The sequence below is a fragment of the Larus michahellis genome, chromosome Z, assembly GCF_964199755.1.
Source record: "Larus michahellis chromosome Z, bLarMic1.1, whole genome shotgun sequence".
In the NCBI taxonomy this organism is placed as follows: domain Eukaryota; kingdom Metazoa; phylum Chordata; class Aves; order Charadriiformes; family Laridae; genus Larus; species Larus michahellis.
In genome coordinates, this window is record NC_133930.1 from 11,914,663 (window position 1) to 11,935,240 (window position 20,578).

Here is a 20,578-nt window from a genome sequence, read left to right on the forward strand (position 1 = left end):
ACTGGTGGTGACACACTTGGCTCACCCACAGCCTGCAGCACCAGGTCGCTCCTGGCTTTAATTACCCCAGGAGACCAGTTTGTCCAGTGCTGGTGCAATCAGCCACTGCAGAACAAGGCCTCAGCAGGGTGGGGTGACCAGCCACCCATGACACAAGTGGACAGAAATTAGGCCACAGCAATCAAAGGTATTAATGTGTTGTGGTGCCATGCAGGTGCTGCCTGGGAACAGGGCTCCAGCATGCAGGGCACAGCAGGATCAAAGCCCTGCCCCATTCATCTCAGCTCTACCTTTCACTGGAGCCGGCAGAGATCCCAGGTCAAGGCAGCACTGCCACCACTTGTCCTGGCTCAAGTATCATTTGCATTTGCTGCTGCTGCCCTGGGAGCATCAGGCTCTAACATAGGCATCTTTGCCACTAACATAGTTGTGTAGCACCCACTCCTCCTCATTTTTTACCCACCCCCCTCATGTTTTACCCACCATGGGGTACAAGGCTGCTGTGAGTGGACAGCCCTGCTCCCTGGCTCTTTTGTGTTGTAGAGATGTCCCCATGTAGAACAACACACACCTCCTTTCCTTGCCTTTGTCTTTGTGGCAGATGCTGGCACACTTTGTGACAGACCCATCCACGTACACCAGGTTTTTCTGCCCAGGCCCCATGGAGCATACTGATGCACCTCCTTGGAGGTCAGGGTGCCTCGACTCATGGGAGAAGGCGGGAGATGAGAACGGCTGGCAGCGCTGCTCACAGAGCTTGCTAAACCTAACGAGATTTTCAGCAGCCGGGAGAAGAGCTGTGATTGAATCGGCTGCAAGCAGCGGTGTGACAGCGACTTCCACACCGAACACAGCACAGCTGCCTTCCCTCCCCACACCGGGCCATGCTCCAGTCTATGCTGCCTCAGCCTGCTCTGCATGGAGAGGGGGTGGCCGGGGCACGAGGATGAGGGAAAGGGACATGAACTGACCCCCATCACAGAGAGCTCCCGACCTTGCTGGTGCACTGGGAGCTGAGGCTCTTCCTTCCAGACCCACCCCCCCAACACCTGGACAGAACATCACTGTCCACACGTGGCATCGGTGACCTCCAGGTTGCCATGGACATCTGGAGCCCAGCACTGTCACCCTGCTCGTCTGTGCCCCAAAACAGAGAGGGGAAGTTGAAGAAGAAGGCAGCAGCCTCAGGAGGCCAAGCACGTGGCTCAATGCTCCTCTCTGCCCGGAGGTGGCTGCGTCCATGTTTCCTCCTAGGAATGTCCCTGGCCCATGAACTCTTTTGAACCTGCCCTATTTAGTGCAGGCTAAAACTGTGTCAGGGAACCAGCCTAGTGGCATGGACAGTTATAGGGTATCGTGTTTTCTGTTGATATCGTGCTATGTTTTGGATTTGGGATAGGAATAGTGTGATAGCGCACTGGTGGTTTTGGTTGTCGCTTGGCAGTCAAGGTCTTTTCTGCTTCTGACACTGTCCCACCAGCGAGCAGGCAGAGCGGACACAAGAAACTGTGAGGGGACACAGCCGGGACAGCTGAGCCCAACTGACCAAAGGGATGTTCTATACCATATGACATCATGCTCAGTAAGAAAAGCTGGGGGAAGAAGAAGGATGGGGGGAGCTTTTGGAGTGATGGCGTTTGTCTTCCCAAGTCACCATTACGGGTGATGGAGCCCTACTTTTTTGGAGATGGCTGAACACTTGCCTGCCGATGGGAAGGAATGGATAAATTCCTTGTTTTGCTTTGCTTGTGTGTGTGGCTTTTGCTTTGCCTATTAAACTGTCCGTACCTCAACCCACGAGTTCTTTCTCACTTTTACTCTTCCGAATCTCTCCCCTATCCGAACCAGGGCGCAGGGAGAGTGTGAGTGAGCGGCTGTGTGGTTCTACCTGCTGGCCAGGGTTAAAGCACAACACAGGCCCATGCGCACACTGAGGAGTTACTCAGAGAGGTGGGTGACTGCTGGCTCCAGGGTGGGGAGCCCCTTGCAGCACTTACCTCTTGCTCAGGCACATGGGAGAATAAGCAGCGCTCCACAGTCTCTACTTGGGGGCAGGAGAGCAAAAAGGGCTGGGAGCATCTCTCTTAACCCATGCTGCTGTGGCCAGGGTGGGATGCGCCTTTTCCGAACAGAAGCTCAGAGCTCATGCGGGAATGGTTCTCCAGTCTGACGCATTGCTTTCCTCCAGAAGGGTTCGCTTTGTCAACTCTGGGATGGGAAACCAAGCCAGGGCAAGGCTGAGGATGTTGGTTTGTTAATGTAGGGTCTCTGGGGCAGACTGTGCACGTGGGTTTGTTCTGTGGGGTCTCTGGCAGGCACTGTGCTGAGCTGTGCGTGCCCTCACTGGCCTTTCTCTCCACATTGCTGTGCTGTTTCTGAGTTCCTCCCTGCAGCAACGTCAAGCCGTGCAGATCAAAGAGCAGCAATGAACCACAGGTGGAGGCTCTTCCACAAAGCCATAGGCCAAGACCCGCTGAGCACTCCCAGCGCTGCTCCCTGCCCTGCTCTCCTGCAGCTGGTGCCGTGGGTCACAGGGCTGCTCCCACCAGTTCAGCCAGGGACAGTCCTGGACCTGCTCTGATGTGGTCCCACTCAGCCCACCACTGCAACCAGACCAGGTTCTGGGCGTCTCTTACGTCTGGCAGAACCACAAGCACTTCAGGGACGCTGTGCTGTGGCTGGGGAGTATTATTAATAGCCTGGCATGGGGCAGGACATGCAGCAAGGCTGGCACAACCTCCTGGGATGAATGTGGAGCTGCTGAGAGGCCCATCGCCCAGGGCGAGGTCAAGAGGGCAAGGAGCAGCCCTGTTACCTGCTGGTCAGCCTCGTAAGATGACCATGGCAGGTATTGGGAGATAAGCTGTTCAGGCTGGGTCAGGAGCAGGGTGGGGGATGCTGGAGGTGGTAGCATTGCCCCTACCTGTTTGGCACAAGGAGAGCAGCTCCTGGTGACCAGTGAAGCTCTCTGCAGTGTGGTTCACATGTGGCAGCTCACATGGCTGCATGTCAAGAGCTGCCTGTCCCTCCATTTCAGAGGTGGTAGGTTTTTTTAATATCAGTGTTCTCCGTGTTTCCAAACTCACCACCCGCCGGGCATCCAGCAGCTTGGTACTCAGCTGCCTTCAGGCATCGGCTGCTCAGTCCCCTGCCACCCTGTTGTGGACCCTGACAGGGGCACTGGGGCTCGTTTGGGGAAAAGCAGAGCAGGGAGCTGAAATCACTGCCCACCAGTAAGAGGCAGGGATGGGATGCAGATGCTGCCTCCACAGGTGTCACGGTCCTGGCACCCTGGCGTGGGAAGCATTAATAGGAAATAATAGGAAGCAGTAAGCAAATGCTGCCAGGTGCTGTGCTGACTCTGCTCATAGAAAATCAATGACACAACAAATATTTGCAGCCCTCCCACTACATACAGGCCTGCATTGGCCTTCCGCCTGGAGTGCTGCGAAGGGAACAGGGAGGGCAGCAATGTGTCTGAACAGCGGGGACCTCATCAGTCCCTGCTCGCCGCTGGAGGTGGGCTGCTGCAGCTTGCAGCCATGCTGCTGGGAGTGGAGTGCGCACGGCTCCGCAACACACAGCGCGCTGGGAAATGTAGTCCTGCTGCATCCCCTGCAATGTGTGCTGTTGGGCATAACCAGACTGCCCATGAACTACTGAGGCTGGGACCTTCTCCCCTACAGTTCCTCGCACTGACCAGGCCTCCTGGCAGGTTGCAACAGACCTTGCTGTGTCCCCATCTCCTGCTTCCAACGGGGCAGAAGAAGGAGGTGTTTTCCAGGGACCAGACGCCTCATAAGCGGGGAGCTGGGGAACATGCAGGACGCAGGCAAGTGTGAAGATCTGATGGGTGATGTGTGGAAAAGAGCAGAGGTTGTCAGGGGACAGGGCTGAGAGGACACCTGGGACCAAGAGACTGCACCCACGTTCTGGGAGAAAGAACCAAAGGGTGTAAGTCATTTGAGTTAGTCGGTGCTCCTTGTCCTGCTCAGCTCTGGGTTTGCACAGCCCCTCCAGGCTGGAAAACCCTCCTGAAACAAAGCCTTGTGCGGGCCCTGGCACAGCTTCATATACTCACTGCCTGCAACTGTTCCTGGATCCCCTGCAAAAGCAGCCATTGACTTTCCCGAGTGTTTGCAGAGAAGAAGCCTCAGTTATGGATGGGGTCTCGCACATGGGTGCAGAGGATGGGACTGCTCCAGTCCTGGGGCTCTGAGGAGGGCAAGCCTTTGGTCGGGGTGTGTTACTGTTGACTGATCTCTGTGCTGCAAGGACCCGGTGCCACAGCTGCTGGTGGGCAATAGAGGTGGGGGTGCAGTGAGCACCAGGCTTTCTGCGTGGAATCCCCCCTGCATCCCTTACTGCCCTGCACGCAGCCTGGCCACCCCACGGCCATGGGGTGCCCCAAGCCTTACAAGACACCCCCAGACCCTGCACCTCTCCGGCACCAGCTTCCCTGGGCTGTTTGAAGGCTCTTGCCCTTGCTCTGCCTGGGTGATGTATCATCCCAGCAGGCAGGGAGAAGGTGTTTGTTAATCCCTGAGCCTTCTCCCCGTGAGAGGGGGAGGGTGCAGACGGAGAAGGGCAAAGAGGACAAAGCCCCCCTCCTCTCCCCGCTGCAGCTCCACAGAAGCAAAGCAGAGCCAGGCAGATCTTCCTGCTCTTCCTCACCAGGGCTTGAGGAGCTTAATTCAGGGTTTGCTGCAGGCTCATCCCAGCCTGGCTCTGTACCCAGCTGCCCAGAGTGTACCTGCCCACACCACAGGAGGGATTTGGGGCACCTTTACCTATATCTCAGCTCAACATGTCTGTGCCAGGCAGGAACAGACCATGGTGGAAATAGCACAGTAGAGCTACCAGCGCTGATGAGAGAAGGAATGGTAAATCCTGCAGCAGCAATTTCCACTGTCAGGGCCGTCTCCAGGGCTTTAATTTATCCGTTACAACTTAATTGGATGTAAACCCAGTCACTTTTAAGCGGTAGGAGCCCTGAACTGAGCTTCTCTCTGCAAGATGCCTCGCCAGGACTCCCTATCTCTGCTGCGGTGCCTTGACTCTCAGGGGACCACTACTCATGTCCACTCAAGGGAAAGAGAGAGGCAACACGTGCTCTCCTTCTGGCCCCAGCTGGGCTGGTTTGCTCCTCTGAGCGGCTCCCCACACCACTGAGGAGCCAGTCACTGGGCTGTGGGTGCAGCAGGGTGCTCAGATTTTGTGTACCAGGGCTGAGCCTGGGCAGGCAGAGAAGGCACCACTGCCATCCCTGCAGCTGCAGCTGGCCATCGTGGTAGAAGGGCAGAGCCTGCAGCCTCACGTCCCCACACGCAGACGCTGGTCTCTCTGCCTATCTCTCTGTGCCTATCACAGGAGTCCCTTGAAGCTGCTCCTGTCATTCTGGTGGGCTGTTGTCAGCGGGACAGGCACGTGAGGCCTGGGACACCCAGGAATGCGGACTATTGGACAGAGCGGTTCCCCACAGCTGCAGCAGCCTCCCTGGCACATGCCATCAGTCACCCTGGCAGGAGGAGGCACCAGGCAGGAGCAGTACTGGTGAGGAAAGGGATGGCTCGGACCCCACCAGGTAGGGACTGGGGACAGGGCTCTGCCTCTCCACAGATATGAAACTTGCTCTGCACAGACCCACTCCCTTCTGTGAAAGGGCAGAAATACCATGATTTTTTCTAGAGGGGGGTTGCAGGGGGCTGCTCCCACTATAAAGAATCCAGAGGCTCAGTTTGCCAGCTCTAGCCCACAGAGTTATTCTCCCTCCAGGGCACAAGGAAGAAAACCCAGGGCTCATGGTCCGTGGTGTTTACTCTGTGTTTGGTGGCACCTGGAGCCAGGCACTGGCCAAAAAAATGCCATACCAGGACACACTCCATGCAGTTTCTTTTCCCAGCAGGTGACGTAGAGCCAGCATTACTGCACAGGGAAACCGCTGGAGCAAAGCAGCAGGGCAGCAGAGGAGGGCTGTGGCAGCAGTCAGGGAGGTGGCTGGGGCAGGGCTGGGTCCAGCACAGGCAGGTGGAATGGAGCAAGGGCAGATCCAGCTGCAGGGAGTCCATGGGCAGGAAGGACAGGACAGATAAGCAGCGGAGCAGGGAAAAGTCCAGGGGGGAGTGTCACATCCCACTTTCAGGAAAGAGATGAAGAGAGATTCGCAAATTCCCAACGGCACGGACTAAGGTGAGATAAATCTCAAGGTCCATGTAGAAACACTTATTAGCTTCCCAAAATGATTAGTATAGGTCTTAACAAGTCCACGATAATCGGTTAGGTATATGACAAATGATGGCAGATGGTGAGGTATGCATTGTGTTACTTAACAACAGGTATAGGACAACTTATGGCAAGTGGTACTTAAGGTCATACTTAAGGTTGTTACTTAACAACTCTAACCATCACTTAACAACTCCAAGAGAAAAGAGAAAGCCAGGATAGAGAAAGGCAAAGACAGAGAAAGGCAAAGACAGAGAAACAGACATAGATAAAGAGACCACCGGTCCTGGTTCTAGCGTCTTTTTCAGGGAATCTTCCCAGGCATAATCTTCTTCTTTCTTGGAAAAATCTTCCCAGGTATGGTCTTTCTTGGGAAGAATCTTCCCAGGCACTATCTTCTTCTTTTGTTTCTTCTTTGTTCCCCCCCCAGGGACACTTATCTTCCCCTTTTATGTTTGCTGAATTAGCATGGTCCACCCGCCCTGCCGAGGACAGCCTCGTCTCAGGTGTCTCCCTTCTCCCAGGTGACATGTAGCATGATTTGGGTGGACAGACGAGTACCATGGTCATATATGTTTAGCATGATGTTTCTAATCTTCATTAGCATATGCAGGGTATGTGCTTTCATATGCATTTCTCACATAATGAAGCAAAGGTCACTCAGCAGACACAGTGGCCTCAGCAACTGAGAACTAGCAAGCTCACCACACGAGTGGCAGAACTATCCTGTCTTCACAAGACAGTTCTTCCGCAATTTCAGGCACCAGAAGTGTTGGCCTTAGCAGCCCTTTGAAGGCCAGGCCTGCATTATTTGTTCCCTTGCGAGTGTTTGAGGCATTCCATTGAAGGCTTGGAGGGCCTTCTGCCCCTCATCAGGGAATTTACGGTCTGTATCTTACAGGGAACAGAAGGAAGGAGGAAACCAGGGAGAAGTGGAAGAACTCAGGAAAATGAGAAGTGGTGCAACAGGCACTGTGCATACTGTCACAGGGAGGCTGCATTTCTCTGCGTCTTGGAGGACAGACCCCTGGGGTCCAGGCAGCGGTGGGTGCACGGGGACAATCAGAGCCCCACACCCACAGCATCCATCCAGCCTAGTGACGGCTGAGAGGAGAAATCCAAGCCTCTACCTGTGGGGCCCATGCTGGCAGCGGCTGCTTGTATGGGGGGAATTGGACCCACAACATTATATGGTGTGGGGCTGGATATATGGGGAGATCAGATCTCCACACCCTTGGCCCATCCACTCCAGGACTGGGTGCTATGAGGAGAACGAGAGTCCCACATCTACGAGAAGTATCCAGGCAGGGTCCAGGGAAGAAAGAGAGTCCTGCATCTACAAGGAGCACCCAGGTGGGACCCAGGAGAGAAGAAGAGTCCTTCCCATCTACATGGAGCATACAGGCAGGGTCCAGGGGAGAACGAGAGTCCTTCCCATCTACAAGGAGCATACAGGCAGGGTCCAGGGGAGAACGAGAGTCCTGCATCTACAAAGAGCATCCATTTGGGACCCAGGGGAGAAGGAGAGTCCTTCCCATCTACAAGGAGCATACAGGCAGGGTCCAGGGGAGAGAGAGAGTCCTGCATCTACAAAGAGCATCCATTTGCGACCCAGGGGAGAAGGAGAGTCCTTCCCATCTACAAGGAGCATACAGGCAGGGTCCAGGGGAGAACGAGAGTCCTTCCCATCTACAAGGAGCATACAGGCAGGGTCCAGGGGAGAACGAGAGTCCTGCATCTACAAAGAGCATCCATTTGGGACCCAGGGGAGAAGGAGAGTCCTTCCCATCTACAAGGAGCATCCAGGCAGGGCCCAGGGGAGAACGAGAGCTCTTCTCATCTACAAGGAGCATCCAGGCAGGGCGCAGGCTGGGGGCAGATCAGAGCTCTGTGTCCATGGGGTCTGTCCAAGCCGTGCTCCGGGAGCTCATGTCCCCATCGCCCATGCAGACGCATACAGAGATGCCCCGGACCCCGCAGGCTCCGGGGCTGGTGCACGGCGGACACCGGGGCGTGCGGTCACCCCGCCGGCGGGACGGGGGCGGGGTGGGAGGGGGTAGGTGACACGGTCAGGTCTCGGCGGCGGCGGTTCCCAAGGAGTTAAGGGCTGCCCCCGCCCCGTCCCCGCCCCGCCGGTGCCAGCGCTCGGGGCGGCGGAGGCGCAGCGCCGGGCCGCGGCGGGGGTCGGGGCTGCCGGGACATGAGCGCCGTGCTCCCCGCCGCGCCGCCTGCCCCGCGCCGCCGCCGCCGCCGCCGCCGCTAGCATCGCCCCGGGGAAACCGGGGAGGGTGGGGGGGGTGGGGGGGGGGACGCGGGGAGGCGTCGCGGCGGGGAGGGGGTAGGGGGCTTGCGAGAGGCCCGGCCCGGGGATGTGAATGGCGCTGGGTGTGCTCGGCGGGACCGACATGGAGTGGGAGAAGCTGCCGCGGCGGCCCGGGGAAGGCGAAGGGGAGGCGGCCGGGCCCTGGCCGGGCTGCGGGCGGCTGCGGCCCTCCTCGTACCGGGCGCTGCGCAGCGCCGTCTCCACCCTGGCCCGCATCGACGACTTCTACTGCGAGAAGATAGGGGCCGGCTTCTTCTCCGAGGTTTTCAAGGTGTGTGGCGGGGGGGGAGCGGGGATGGCGGGCCCCCCCCCGAGGCATCCCGACGGTTTTTGGGCATCCCCCGAGGAGCGCGGCTCCCACGCAGGCAGGAGGTGCGGGGCATCCGGAGCCCCCCATCCCCGGCAGCAGGGCGAGGTCCGGGGGGTTGGTGTATGGGGGTGTGGGGGGGGAGGATGCCGGTGAAGTTGGGGGGGACCTGGGGTGCCGGGGAGCCGCGTCCCCGCCGGGGATGTTGTTCCTCCATCCCTCCGTGCAGGGGGAGGGGAGCGCCGGCTGTGTTTACAGCTCCGGGAAGGCTGAGCGCTCCCGGGTGACAGCGGGGCCGCGGGGCGGGGGGGTGTCTGAGCACGGGTTGGGTGGTGGGCAGACCAGCCCCGGGGACCCCTGTCACAAGCCTGGAGCCCCGACCCCCGCCGGGCCCGGGGTGTGCCTGTGGGCAGGGGATGCCGGCAACGCTTGCAGCCGGTCCGGGGTGATTTCCAGTGTTGCTGGGCCTGCTCCATCCTGCGCTGGGCAGGTAGATGTGCCGGGTGCCCCACGGGAGCCTCCCGAAGGTGACCGGGTGTGGGAGAGGGGTGTGATGCTGCAGAGCAGCTCTGGGGAAGGTCCCCAGCTGGGAGCCCGGAGCTACCTTTGTCCCCCGTCCTCTCTGGGACTGCGAGCGCAGGAGCGCCCCGTGTGTGGCCCGCACCCTGGTTAGGGGTGCATGGGTGCTGGTGGGGAGCTCAAGGTCCCAACAGTGTGACAGAGGTGCCAGTGTGACAGTACCTTGCCAGCGCACACAGTACTGTGCTCTGCCCTGCTGCCACTGGCCACCTCTCCACGTTCGAGGGGAGGTGTGTGTGCATGTTGTTTTTGTTCTCAGCGTCACTCAAGGTGCCACAAGCCATTGGGCAAGGACCGCCTTTAAGCCAAGCTTCTAGTGGCTTTGCCCCCTTCGAAGAGCAGCTTTGGTTTGGGCTGGACCCTCACCACCTCCCACAATGGTCGCTGGGGTCCCGGGCAGCGCTGTGCTGTGTCCCCTGTGCGGGACCACGCTCCCATGTGCAGCACAATTGGACATCCACATTGCAGCAGGACCCTGGGGTCCCTCTCTGGCCCTGGTGCCATTCCCCCCTCAGCAGGGAGACCCCAGGCCCTGGCTCCTCTTCAGCCACATTAGAGGCGTCCTGTGAGGGGCTGTGGCAGGCATGCAGAGCCTCCTCTGTGCTCCCTCCTGCTCCTGCGGAGCCATGACCTCTCCACTGGCCAGGTTCCTGCTATTGATCTCTGGCTTGGAGCGCGCAGCAGCACCTTGGAGCAGAGGGAGGCATTTAATAATGTCAGGCGTGGATACGGCTCTTTAATAACGGATGCTCCCATGTCTTGGCCAGGCCACAGTCTCCTTGCCTCGCTGTTTCTGTTTCCCCGGGCCCTGTGGGAGCCACAGAATGCTCCTTCTCCCACCCATTGTTCATGTTTTTGCGGGGACATCCATGTAGGATGTGGGGGAGCAGTGGAGGTTGGGGAGTGGGAGCAGGATTAGGCAGTAGGAGCCGACGCGTGTGGATGCCGGAGAGGAGGCAGAGGCAGGAGGGGGCCAGATGGGGCTTTGTGCTCGTGCAGTGGGTTGCGTCCAAGATCTCGGTAGGATGGTGGGGCAGGCCTGGGATCTGAGCTGGGGTTTGGCTGCCTGAGCTCATGAGGAGGATGGAGCTTGGCAGGGCAGCACAGGACCCGTTTTCCTCCCACCTCTCTTGTTCCTGCTGTTGCTTTGCATGGCCGTGGGCACTCGCGACTCCCTCCTCCATGTGGCTGCTGGGTCCTGCCTCATTCCAGCCTTGGTGGGCGTGGGGGACAGGGAGGGGACCTGGACATCTCTGCCCCTACGCAGGTGGCTCAGCCGTGGTGTGCAGCCAAGCCAGGGCCAGGCAGGGTGCTGGGGCTCGGGCGTCTGACGCTGCTCTCAGCATTAAAGCCAAAGTGCTCAGCGTGTCTGAGCCCTGGTGTCCCAAGCTCGCCCCTCAGTTGAACCTTATCCCGCTCCAGACACTTCTCTTGGAAAAGCCGTCCAGAGCAAACAGGAGACACTGGCAATGGAAAGCTGCCTTTTTCACTGGGGGTTGTTCCCTGCCAATCCCCCACTGTGCTGCAGACTCGTACCATTTCCCTCTGAACAGCTGGTTCCCATTGCCTTTCCCTGTGCGATTTCAGAGGCACCAGGCCCACCCATTTTCTCGGGTACACGGACATAGCAGCGAGCAATACCCATCTTCAATAGACTGAGCAGATTGAGCTGGGTGTGTTTGTGACAGACATTTTCTCCAGCCCTGAAACCACTGTTGCATCTCTTCTCCGTATCCCTCTCTTACTTTCCCATGTGTGGTCTGCAGCAGATGCAGGGGCTCCGGGCAGCATCCTGGCTTCACTCTGCTGGGGGCTGTATCCAGAGGTCTCTGCTCATCCAACTCCGCACCTTATGCCCTGCTGTCACGCATCAGCAGCTCTTCTATATGCTTGGCCCAGCACCCCATTTCCATGGTGCTAGGGGGAGATTTAGTGGATCACAGCACAGACAGAGCTCGGGAGAGGGGTTCTAATGCCACTGCCAGCCACCAAAGTTTGAGATTTTTTATTTACTCCCAGTTTACCAGTGCGACTAATGACACAACTGCCTCCCTCTTATCTGCTGCCCTTCATCAGTGGACCTTGCCTTGTTTTACAAAGGAGGGTGGAGTGGCATGACACAGATGGGGAAACTAAGGCAGGCGGGGAGGAAGTGAATTTGCCGAGGTCAGCCAGCTGCGGCAATGCCGGGAGCAGCCCTGGCCCCGCTGTCGCCGCTCGGGAGCCCTGGGCGCTGGAAATGCGTTGTGCTGACTAGCCAGGGACCTGCCAGCACCTCTCTTGCACTGTCACGGGGTGTACTCTGGGCTTTACCGGCGACAGCTGGCAATGCCACGCCACTGGGTTGCAACGCTGGCGCTGCCCTGGCTCCTGGTGTGCCCATGGTGCCGCTCCTGGGAGTGCGGGAGGTGAGACTGCTGATGCTCAGGTGTAGATCGGGAGCAGGTGCTGCATGTCCTGCTCCTTTCGCTTGCCCGGAGGAAGTCTGTCTTGACCGATTCTGCCTTTTCCATGCGATGAGCAGGTTTTCCAGTCCCACCCAGTAAAGGACCTGTTGTGCGACTGGGATTCCCGTGAGCTCAGGCGCAGCTGCTGCGGGCGGCTGTGGGATTACCAGCAGCGTTGGTACCTCCCTTACCTGCCCTCCCATCTTTCCCCGCTGGGCTCTCCGGGGCGAGGGGTGCAGGATGATGTCCCTGCGTGACTGTGACTTGCCTGTGCCATGCTGGGGCAAGGGGACGTGCACAGTGTGGGGCCATGTGCAAGCCTGTCCTGAGGACAGGGGGAGAGGCTGCTGAGACCCCCCAGGTTTGGGGGTGGCGGGGAGGCTTTGCCCCGTGTCTAGACGGGAGCGCCGGCTGCGGGGAGGGAGCAGGCCGTCTGCTCTCTCTGATTAGCATGCTCTTTAAATAAGACTCTAATTTCCGCTGTTAAGAGAGCTCAGATCCCTTGTGCCCAGGCTGGGGCCGCAGCCAGCCCCGTCCCATCCCCCCAGCCCTGTGTGCTGGCAACAGATGGGTTGGGGACCGACACGCCACCGCACCCCGCATCAGCCACGGGACCCCCATGACGCACCCAACCGAGGGGCCGTGTGGGGTGCTGGCGGGCATCATCAAGGGGCGAGGGCTTGCCTGGCTCCTGGGTGGAGGCCGGTGGCTTATGTTCCCCGCCGGCACCCCGGCATGGCTGCCTGGCTGAGCTCAGCTCCGGGGAATGCGCTGGGATTCCTGGGCGCCATGCCAGAGCGTGGAGAGGCAAGGGGGGACGCCAGTCCTGCCCGGGGAGGTTCTCCCGCCTGCTGCCTTCCCTGGATGGCGGCAGGGAAAGAAACCCCCTTAGCGAGCGGCTGCGTTCGGCCTGGGGTCATGGCTTGCTCCCTCCTCTGCTACGCCTGCTTCTGGGGTGCTGGGCTGGTCCTAGCACCTGACTGGACTGGGTAAACTGGTGAATGCATGTGGGAGGCCGTTGGGAAGCCCAAGGAACTGTAACCCCTTCCTTGCCAGCCCGGGCAGGGGCTGTCCTGGAGCCACGGAACATGGAGGGGAGACAGCAAGCAAGCTCAGGGCGCTGGATGCCCTTGAGAAGGTTGTGTCCCACGTGCATGGGGCTGGGGCTGTCCTGGGAGCCCCTGGAGCCCTCCCTGCACCGGGGACGGAGTCCTGGAGCAGAGCACTAGCACAGAGCCATGCTGGCTGGGGGCTCCTGGGGTCCCTGGGAGAAATCCCAGGGAAGGGGCTTTCACTGGACCTTCCCTCCCCCAGGCTGCCTCTCCCGCAGGATTAAGGCGTTAGACGCTGTGCGGCTGCACTCGGACCTGACCCAGCCTATTGCGATGGTAGGAGGCTGATTAACAAGGAATTAAGCCACGGGCACATCCCGGCTATTTGGGGCTGAGCCAGCACCCGATGGGGGCTGCTCCCTGATGCAGGGATGCTGCTGCTGAGGGTGACCTGGCCAGCCCTACCGTGTGTGGCCACCGAGTGCCAGCACTGTGCGTGCCACCCAGCGTTCCCGTCGTGGGCACGTGGCACCGGGGCCCAGCCGCCTGCAGCCATCCCGGCGGCACCCAGCCTGCCCGCGCCGTTGAGCCGACTCCTGGCGCCTGGCAGCTGCCGGTGCCAGCCAAACCGACCCAGCCAGTCCTGCCAGCCCCACACCCGGTGGGAAAGGAAGACAGCGCTGCTGCCGGGCGAGCTGGATTGGGAACACTGGGCTTTGCTGGGCAGCACCCAGCGCCGGGGGTTTGGCGAGGCTGGGGGGTCCTGCTGGCCTTGTCCGTGCTCTGGATCCCTTGGCCGTTGGCTCTGCAAGGAGCTGGAGGGGCAAAGGGAGACCTGGTCCACCCTGCTTTGGCCAGGGAGGTCCCCTCCTTAAAGCCTACACAGCCACCAATGCCAGGCTGGGAGCCCCGTTTCTGTGTCTGGTGCTGCCTCCAGCTGCCCCCCAGACGGGGATGGGGTGGAGGGGAGGCAGCGATGGTGGGGATGGGGTGGGGGTGCCCCTTGCCCTGCCCGCTGGTTCAGGTGTGGGTAGGGAGTCCCTGGGCACCGGGACTGGCAGCAGTGCTGGGCGCTGCAGGTGACAGGCTGGAGTGAGCAGGGTGGTGGGCACATAGAGGACCTGGGGTGCCATTAGATGGGGCGTCCTGGGTGCACCCAGGGCTGGAGGAGCTGGAGGAGGTTTGTCCAGTGCTCAGTGAGGAGGAGGCATGGAGAAACCCATCCTCCCTTCTCCCCAGGATGGGGACCCACGGCGGCAGGTGTCTGGGTTGTCCCCTCCTCGCTCCTCCAGGGTCCATCCTGATGTCTGCTGCCACATGGCCTCCGCCTGCGGGCCAGGGCTGCCGGCTGGCTGGCTGGAGGTGACGCAGGTGTAACCAGAGCGGGTAGCTCACGGGCAGGTGGCTGCTGAATTATTCAGAGCTTCTCCCTGAACTCAACGAGCTGGTGGTGGCACAGCAGGGTCGGGTCACGTTGTTGCCCCTCACTTCCACTCTGCCTGGGACTGGTTTGGCCTTGGTGCACCAAAATACGTAGAAGGATCTTTAGAAAGCACTAATTTCCCCCCAGACCCTTTGGTGGGGAGGAGCTGCTGCCCATCCCCTGGGTAACTGGGTACTAGATGGGCCCCTATCTCAGCATGCACCCCAGGAAAACTGCTTCCCAAAGCAATGCCAGCTGTGGAGTGGGAAGAGAGCCCCGGAGGGCCCAGCATGCCAGCCTTCCCCTGTTGTAATAGGGACAGGGACCAAGCTGCCAGCAGTATGGGGGTGCACTGAGGACCCTGCCTCCTGCCAGCCCCCCATGTTTTGCCCGGGGAGGCGATCCCCGAGGCGAGGGGGGGTGTGGGGCGGGCCAGGGGCTGGCACCGGCACAGCAGTTTCAACCAGCATCGACTAAAAAGGAGAAGAGCGGGGAGCTGACGGCAGCGCCGAGGAATGCCTGCGCCTCCGTGCACAGCTCGGTGTTTGCCGGGGGGCAGCTGGGATCCGCCGGGTTGTCCCCGCCACTGTCTGCTGCTCCGGGGGGGGTCCCATCCCACCCCCAGCACCTCCTCAGAAAGGGACCCCCAGCACTGGTTCGGCTCCCCCCACCAGCACGGTGCTGGGGCAGGGGATCCCGTGCTTGTCCCTCACCCTGCATGCACCAGGGGGGGCTGCAGAAGGACGGGGGTGTCCGTGCTTGGCCATGCTCCCAGCTGCTGTTCCTGGCAGGGGACCAGACCCCCAGCTTGCATGACAGCGTCAGGCTGGGGCCAGCTAAATATACAACCTCATCCCAGCGCTGTGCCCCACCAGGCTGGGGTTGTGCACCAGGCCAGCATTGGCCACTCCAGGGCTGATCTGGGGGGCAATGTGCCCCCTCTATCCTCCATCCTATACTGGTAGGGTCTGGCCTGGGTTGTACTGACCCGAAAAAGCCCTCCCTGGTGCACCCCAGTCCTGCACAAGCCTTGGGGTTGCAGCTTGGAGGAGCTGCTGTTGCCTGTGCAGCACAGCATGGTGGGGGGGACCACAACAAGTGAGGTGCCTTGGGGACAGTGGGGACGTGCATCGTCTGGACTGGGGGTCCTTGGGGTGCTGCTGTGCCGGGAGAGCCCTCCCAAAGCCCTAGCAGCCCCATACCTCGGGTGTGTGGGGTGCTCAGCTCCTACCTCTTGGGCTGGGGTGGGTGCTGGGTGCAGGCTGATGTGCGGGGGGGCTGCAGGGACACGTGTGGCTCAGTCTCCCTTGCACCCCTCCCCTCCAGGTGCGGCACCGCCAGTCAGGGCAGATCATGGTGCTGAAAATGAACAAGCTGACCAGCAACCGGGGCAACATGCTGCGGGAGGTGCAGCTGATGAACCGCCTCTCGCATCCCAACATCCTCAGGTAGGGCCTGCTCCCCAGCTGCCATCGCCATTGCGCCCTTTTTTCCCCAGCCTGGGGAGTTTGGGCTACCGCTGGTGCTGGATGAGCTCCTGGGGCTGGTCCCCGCCGCGGTGACCCTCAGGTCCCCTCTGTCTTGCAGGTTCATGGGGGTATGTGTGCACCAGGGACAGCTGCATGCGCTGACAGAGGTGAGAGCGGGGCAACGGTCCTGAGTCCTGGGGTTCCTGCAGGCCTGGGGAGGGAACGGCGATACCTGTGGTGACACCTTCTCAGCCTATGGCATGCATGCAGAGCAAGGTCTGCTGAGGGCCTGTGCTGTGGGGTGTTTGGAGGATGTGCTGGGATGAGAGAGAAGGCATCCAGCATTATGGTGGGGAGAGGGGAGGTGTGCAGTGATGCGATAGCACAGCTTTTCCCATCAGTACATCAATGGTGGGAACCTGGAGCAGCTGCTGGACAGCCCTGTGCCTCTCTCCTGGTCCATGCGTGTCAAGCTGGCCCTCGACATCGCCCGTGGCCTGCGCTACCTGCACTCCAAGGGCATCTTCCACCGCGACCTCACCTCCAAGGTATGGGATGCTCCAAGGCATCCCATTGCCCTCGTTGTCCCATACCCACGTTGCTGTCCCAGGCATGGCCGGCTGGGCAGTAGGAGGGAGGCTGTGCTGCGCCAGGGCATCCTGGTAGTGATGGCTGGTGAGGCAGGGTTGGTGTGGTCGGTGTGACAGGGGTCCTCTTGTGCCCCCAGAACTGCCTGGTGCGCTGCGAGGCCATCGGCTACACAGCTGTAGTAGGTGACTTTGGCTTGGCGGAGAAGATCCCCACCTACAGGTGCGTGGGCACTGTCCATCCCCATCCCTGGAGTGGGGGTTTCCAGCCCACTTGGAGCAGGAGATGGGGAGGGATGGATATTTAGGGTGCAGCTAGAAGGGCAGGGATGGGGGGCAGCGGGGGCGGTCCGCAGTGGTGGGGTCTCGGGGGCGGATGGACATATTTGGGGCTGGCTAGGAGGGGATGGAGACGGGGGTGGCGTGGGTGGGGAGAGATGAGGTTGTGGGATGCAAGGAGGAGGCTTAGCCCAGGAAGGGAGTTGGAGATGGTGATTCGGGAGGATGGGAGGTGGGAAAGGGGCAGGGGGCTGTGGGCAGCCCCTGATGTCCCACCATGTTCCCCAGCGAGGGCAGCGAGAAGGAGCCACTGGCCGTGGTGGGCTCCCCATACTGGATGGCGCCCGAGGTGCTGCGAGGGGAGATCTACAATGAGAAGGTGAGGCCCCATGGCTGCCATATGTGGGGCTTTATCCGAGCTTGTGATGCTGGCAGCTTGCAGGATTTGTGGCCCCAGGGGCGGTGGGGCACACCAAGGGAAGGATCTGGGCATCCCTCAGGTGGCAAGGTGGCAGGGCCACCGGTGTGGCTCTGTGGGATGGAGGATGGCTGTGGGTTCACAGGAGGGTGGGCATGTTGCCTTGGGGCTGCGGGCTTCCCCCAAGTGACTCCCTGCTCTCTGCAGGCTGATGTGTTCGCGTATGGCATCATCCTGTGCGAGATCATCGCTCGCATCCCTGCTGACCCCGACTACCTGCCCCGCACTGAGGTGACTCCCTGGGATGAGGATGGGGACGGGGACGGGGAGGGAGGGCAGCAGCACCATGTCTGAGACTGCTTCCCCAAATGAGGGGGACCATCCTCCCATGCTGGGCAGAGCCCCGTGTGCAGGAGCTGCCCCACATCTCGGGACAGGGGTGCTGTGTCCCAAATGTCTCCTGGTAGCAAGAGCGGCTCCACAGGGAGGAATGCGCTCTACCTGTCCTTGGAGCCCAGAGGCAGCCTGGGTGGGAGAAGGGGATGGTAGCATTCAGGCAGAGAGAAGGAGGGGTTTGCGTCCCAACTTGGGGTGACCCCAGGGTCCCCTCTTGCTGTGCCCCAGCCGGGGTACTGCCAGGTCTGCAGCCCTGAGTGTCACGCCGTCAGTGCGGGGAGGGGGGGGACAGGCCGCCCCAGATCCCCCAGGGCATATGGTGCCCCAGTGCGCCCAGCCTCACTTCTCCTCCTTTTCCTGGCACAGGATTTTGGCCTGGACATTGCCACTTTCCGCACCATGGTGGAAATTGACTGCCCGACAACCTTCCTCCAGCTCGCTTTCCACTGCTGCAGTGTGAGCATCCCCATCTCAGCCGGGGGGAGGGGGCGGGCAGCCCTGCCTGCGCTGGGGGAGAGGCGGGCAGCTGCCTTTGCTGGGCAAGGCTCTCTGGGGTGCTGGGGGGGACACAGAGCTCACCGATAACCCCTCCTGCCCGCAGATGGAGCCCACCTCCCGCCCCTCGTTCCTGGAAATCACGCAGTGCCTGGAGGGTGTCCTGCAGCACCATCCGGGTCCTGAGGGGACTGGGGCCATCCTCTTCGGCGTCGGGGAGAACCTGCCCACGCCTGGGACAGCGGCCACGCTCAACGGTACGTGAGCACCCTGGGGACAGGCCACAGGAGGGATGCAAGGAGTGGGGGATGCGGAGTGTCCCATCCTACCCCGGTATCCGTAGGGGAAGGAGACGGGGGTTTGCATGAGGTCTGCAGGATGGGGCCAGTCACTGTCACTCCCCTGGGGTGTACCCCTGGCTTGATGGGTGGCCGGCACCCCCTGGCACCCCGCACCCAGAGCTGTGGGTGGCTGGTGACGCACTCTTGTGCCCGTGCCCAGGGGTAGCCGGGAGGGCGACTGGCCGCGCTGAGCAGTCGCCCCTGCGCGAGTTGGGGACCCAGCACCTGCAGCCGGACCAGCGCCTGTCCCGCAGCCAGTCCGACATGTTCCCCCCTAAATCGCCCGCCCTGCTGCGGCCACCAGAGCCTCATGGCGGAGCCAGGACCAAGGAGGCCTCCCCCCGCGTCAACCCCTTCTCCCAGCGCGAGGACCTGAAGGGGGGCAAGATCAAGCTGTTTGACACGCCGAGCAAGTCAGTCATCTCGCTCACCTTCGACCTGCCGCCCCCCGCCCCCCTCCAGCTCAGCACCCCCGTGACACCCGAGCCCACCGTGGAGGTGCAGTGTGACTTCTCGGCCCCCACAGCCACACCCCGCAAGTGCCACTCGCTGCCCGCCTCCCCCGAGCTGCCCCACCGGGGGGGCCTGGCGCTGGGTGTGGGGTCCCCCCATCCCGAAGACGACCCGCAGCCCCCTGCCCTCCTCCCGCCCCCGGTTTGGGGGCGAGCCTCCCCTCCCAGCCCCAGGGCAGAGGAGCAGATGGACTGCGTCCTCGACAGCCCCGAGCCGCTACAGCCCCCACCACCACCCCCCAACAGCAACTTCATCCGCACGGCATCGTCTGGTGCCCGACCCTGGCAGCCGGAGCCCCGAGCCCCCAACGGGCTCCTCTTCAACAACAACCATGTGGTGGTCAGCAAACCCCTGTCTTGGGACAGCGGGCTGGAGCACAGCTTCTCCGAGCTAAGCATCCCCTGTGAGATGGCGCTGGAGCGGACGGAGCGCACAGCCATGCTGCCCGGGCACAGCTCCGTCACTGTGCTGGAGCAGGACGAGGTGCTGCCCTGCCCCAGCTGCTGCCTGGGTCCCTTCAGCTTCACCTCCCTCTGCCGCCGGCCGGCACCCAGCCCGCCCCGCTACCAGAACCTCAACTGTGAGGCCAAGAGCTTCTGCCACGACCGCGGCGACCACCAGAAAGCCTTGGGGCCGGTGCTGGCGGAGCCCAGCCTGAAGCTGCCGGAGGCGCAGTCCTAGTGCCGGGGATCCCTGGGGAGCAGGGCTGCGTCCGGCCGCCTCTCGGACCCCCTGCCCACAGAAGCAGGAGCCCGGTACATCCCTGTGGTCTGTCCTCACTCCGGTGGCTGCAGTGGCTGCCATGGCACTGCCCAGGCACCTGAGTGCTCATCCCACTGGGATTGGCCTCAAGGGGTCTGTGGGGAGCCCCCAGGGTGGGCTGGGTCCCTGCTGGGGACTGAAGTGCAATAACACCCCTGCCCTGCGCACGCTCCAGCGCTGCGCCAAGCGGCAGGGCTGCTCCCCCGTGGGACCCCCTGGGCTCAAACCTTGGGTGCAGGACCCCCCTTTGCGGGCTCTCACAGGGGGGGGTGCAATGACCCTGCTCCCCCAGGAGAACTGGGAGCCCCCCCGTGGCCCCCCAGGCCGGGGGATGAGCAGGTTTGGGCTGGGGGCAGAGGGGTCAGTGTGTCTATGTGTGTTTTGGGGATACTGTGGGGCTGGTGGGTGTCCCTGTGCTTCCTCACAAGCTTGGGGAGCGGAGTCGGTCCCTCCCTGGGCTGGGAGAGGGGCGATGCCCATGGGGAAGTGCACAAGAGAGGATTGATTAGCCAGCGCTGGGGTTGCCCTTGCCCACCCGCTGCCAAGGGCTGGTTGCTGAGCTGGCACGGCGCCTTGCGTCCCCCCGGCACACAGGGGCAGGAGCAGGGTGCCATTCTGGCACCGACGGCGGGTGAAGGGGCTAATGGGGATTGTGGCCAGGCTGCCTGGCCTCTGGCAAGGGTGGGAGCCGGCTTTCCTCCCTCCCGCACAATGCACTGGTGAATGCCGAACTCTTGTGTTTTTTATTATTAATAATAATTGCTAGTAATATATACCCAGCTTATTTAAAGTGTTCAATAAAATTTGAATGTCTTAGCGACTCAGGCTGCCACTTCTGTTTCTTGGATGCAGGTCGGACGCGGAGGGGACCCCCGGCCCCAAAAGGTTGCACAGTCTTGCCTGGGGCTTCTGGGGAGCCCCTCAAGGACCACAAGCCAGACTGGCTCAGCCCAAGATCTCGATGC

At 61.3% G+C, this 20,578-nt stretch overlaps 1 protein-coding gene across 1 annotated transcript; it reads left to right on the top strand.

Moving 5' to 3' along the window:
• The first annotated feature begins 8,529 nt into the window (after positions 1 to 8,529).
• Positions 8,530 to 20,433, top strand: TESK1 (testis associated actin remodelling kinase 1). The gene is made up of 10 exons (XM_074570516.1): positions 8,530 to 8,816; positions 15,680 to 15,801; positions 15,941 to 15,989; positions 16,224 to 16,370; positions 16,550 to 16,632; positions 16,977 to 17,067; positions 17,314 to 17,397; positions 17,869 to 17,958; positions 18,104 to 18,254; positions 18,499 to 20,433. Exons 1-10 carry the CDS (start codon positions 8,598 to 8,600, stop codon positions 19,530 to 19,532), a joined length of 2,070 nt encoding a protein of 689 aa, XP_074426617.1. The 5' UTR covers positions 8,530 to 8,597; the 3' UTR covers positions 19,533 to 20,433.
• The last annotated feature ends 145 nt before the right edge of the window (positions 20,434 to 20,578 follow it).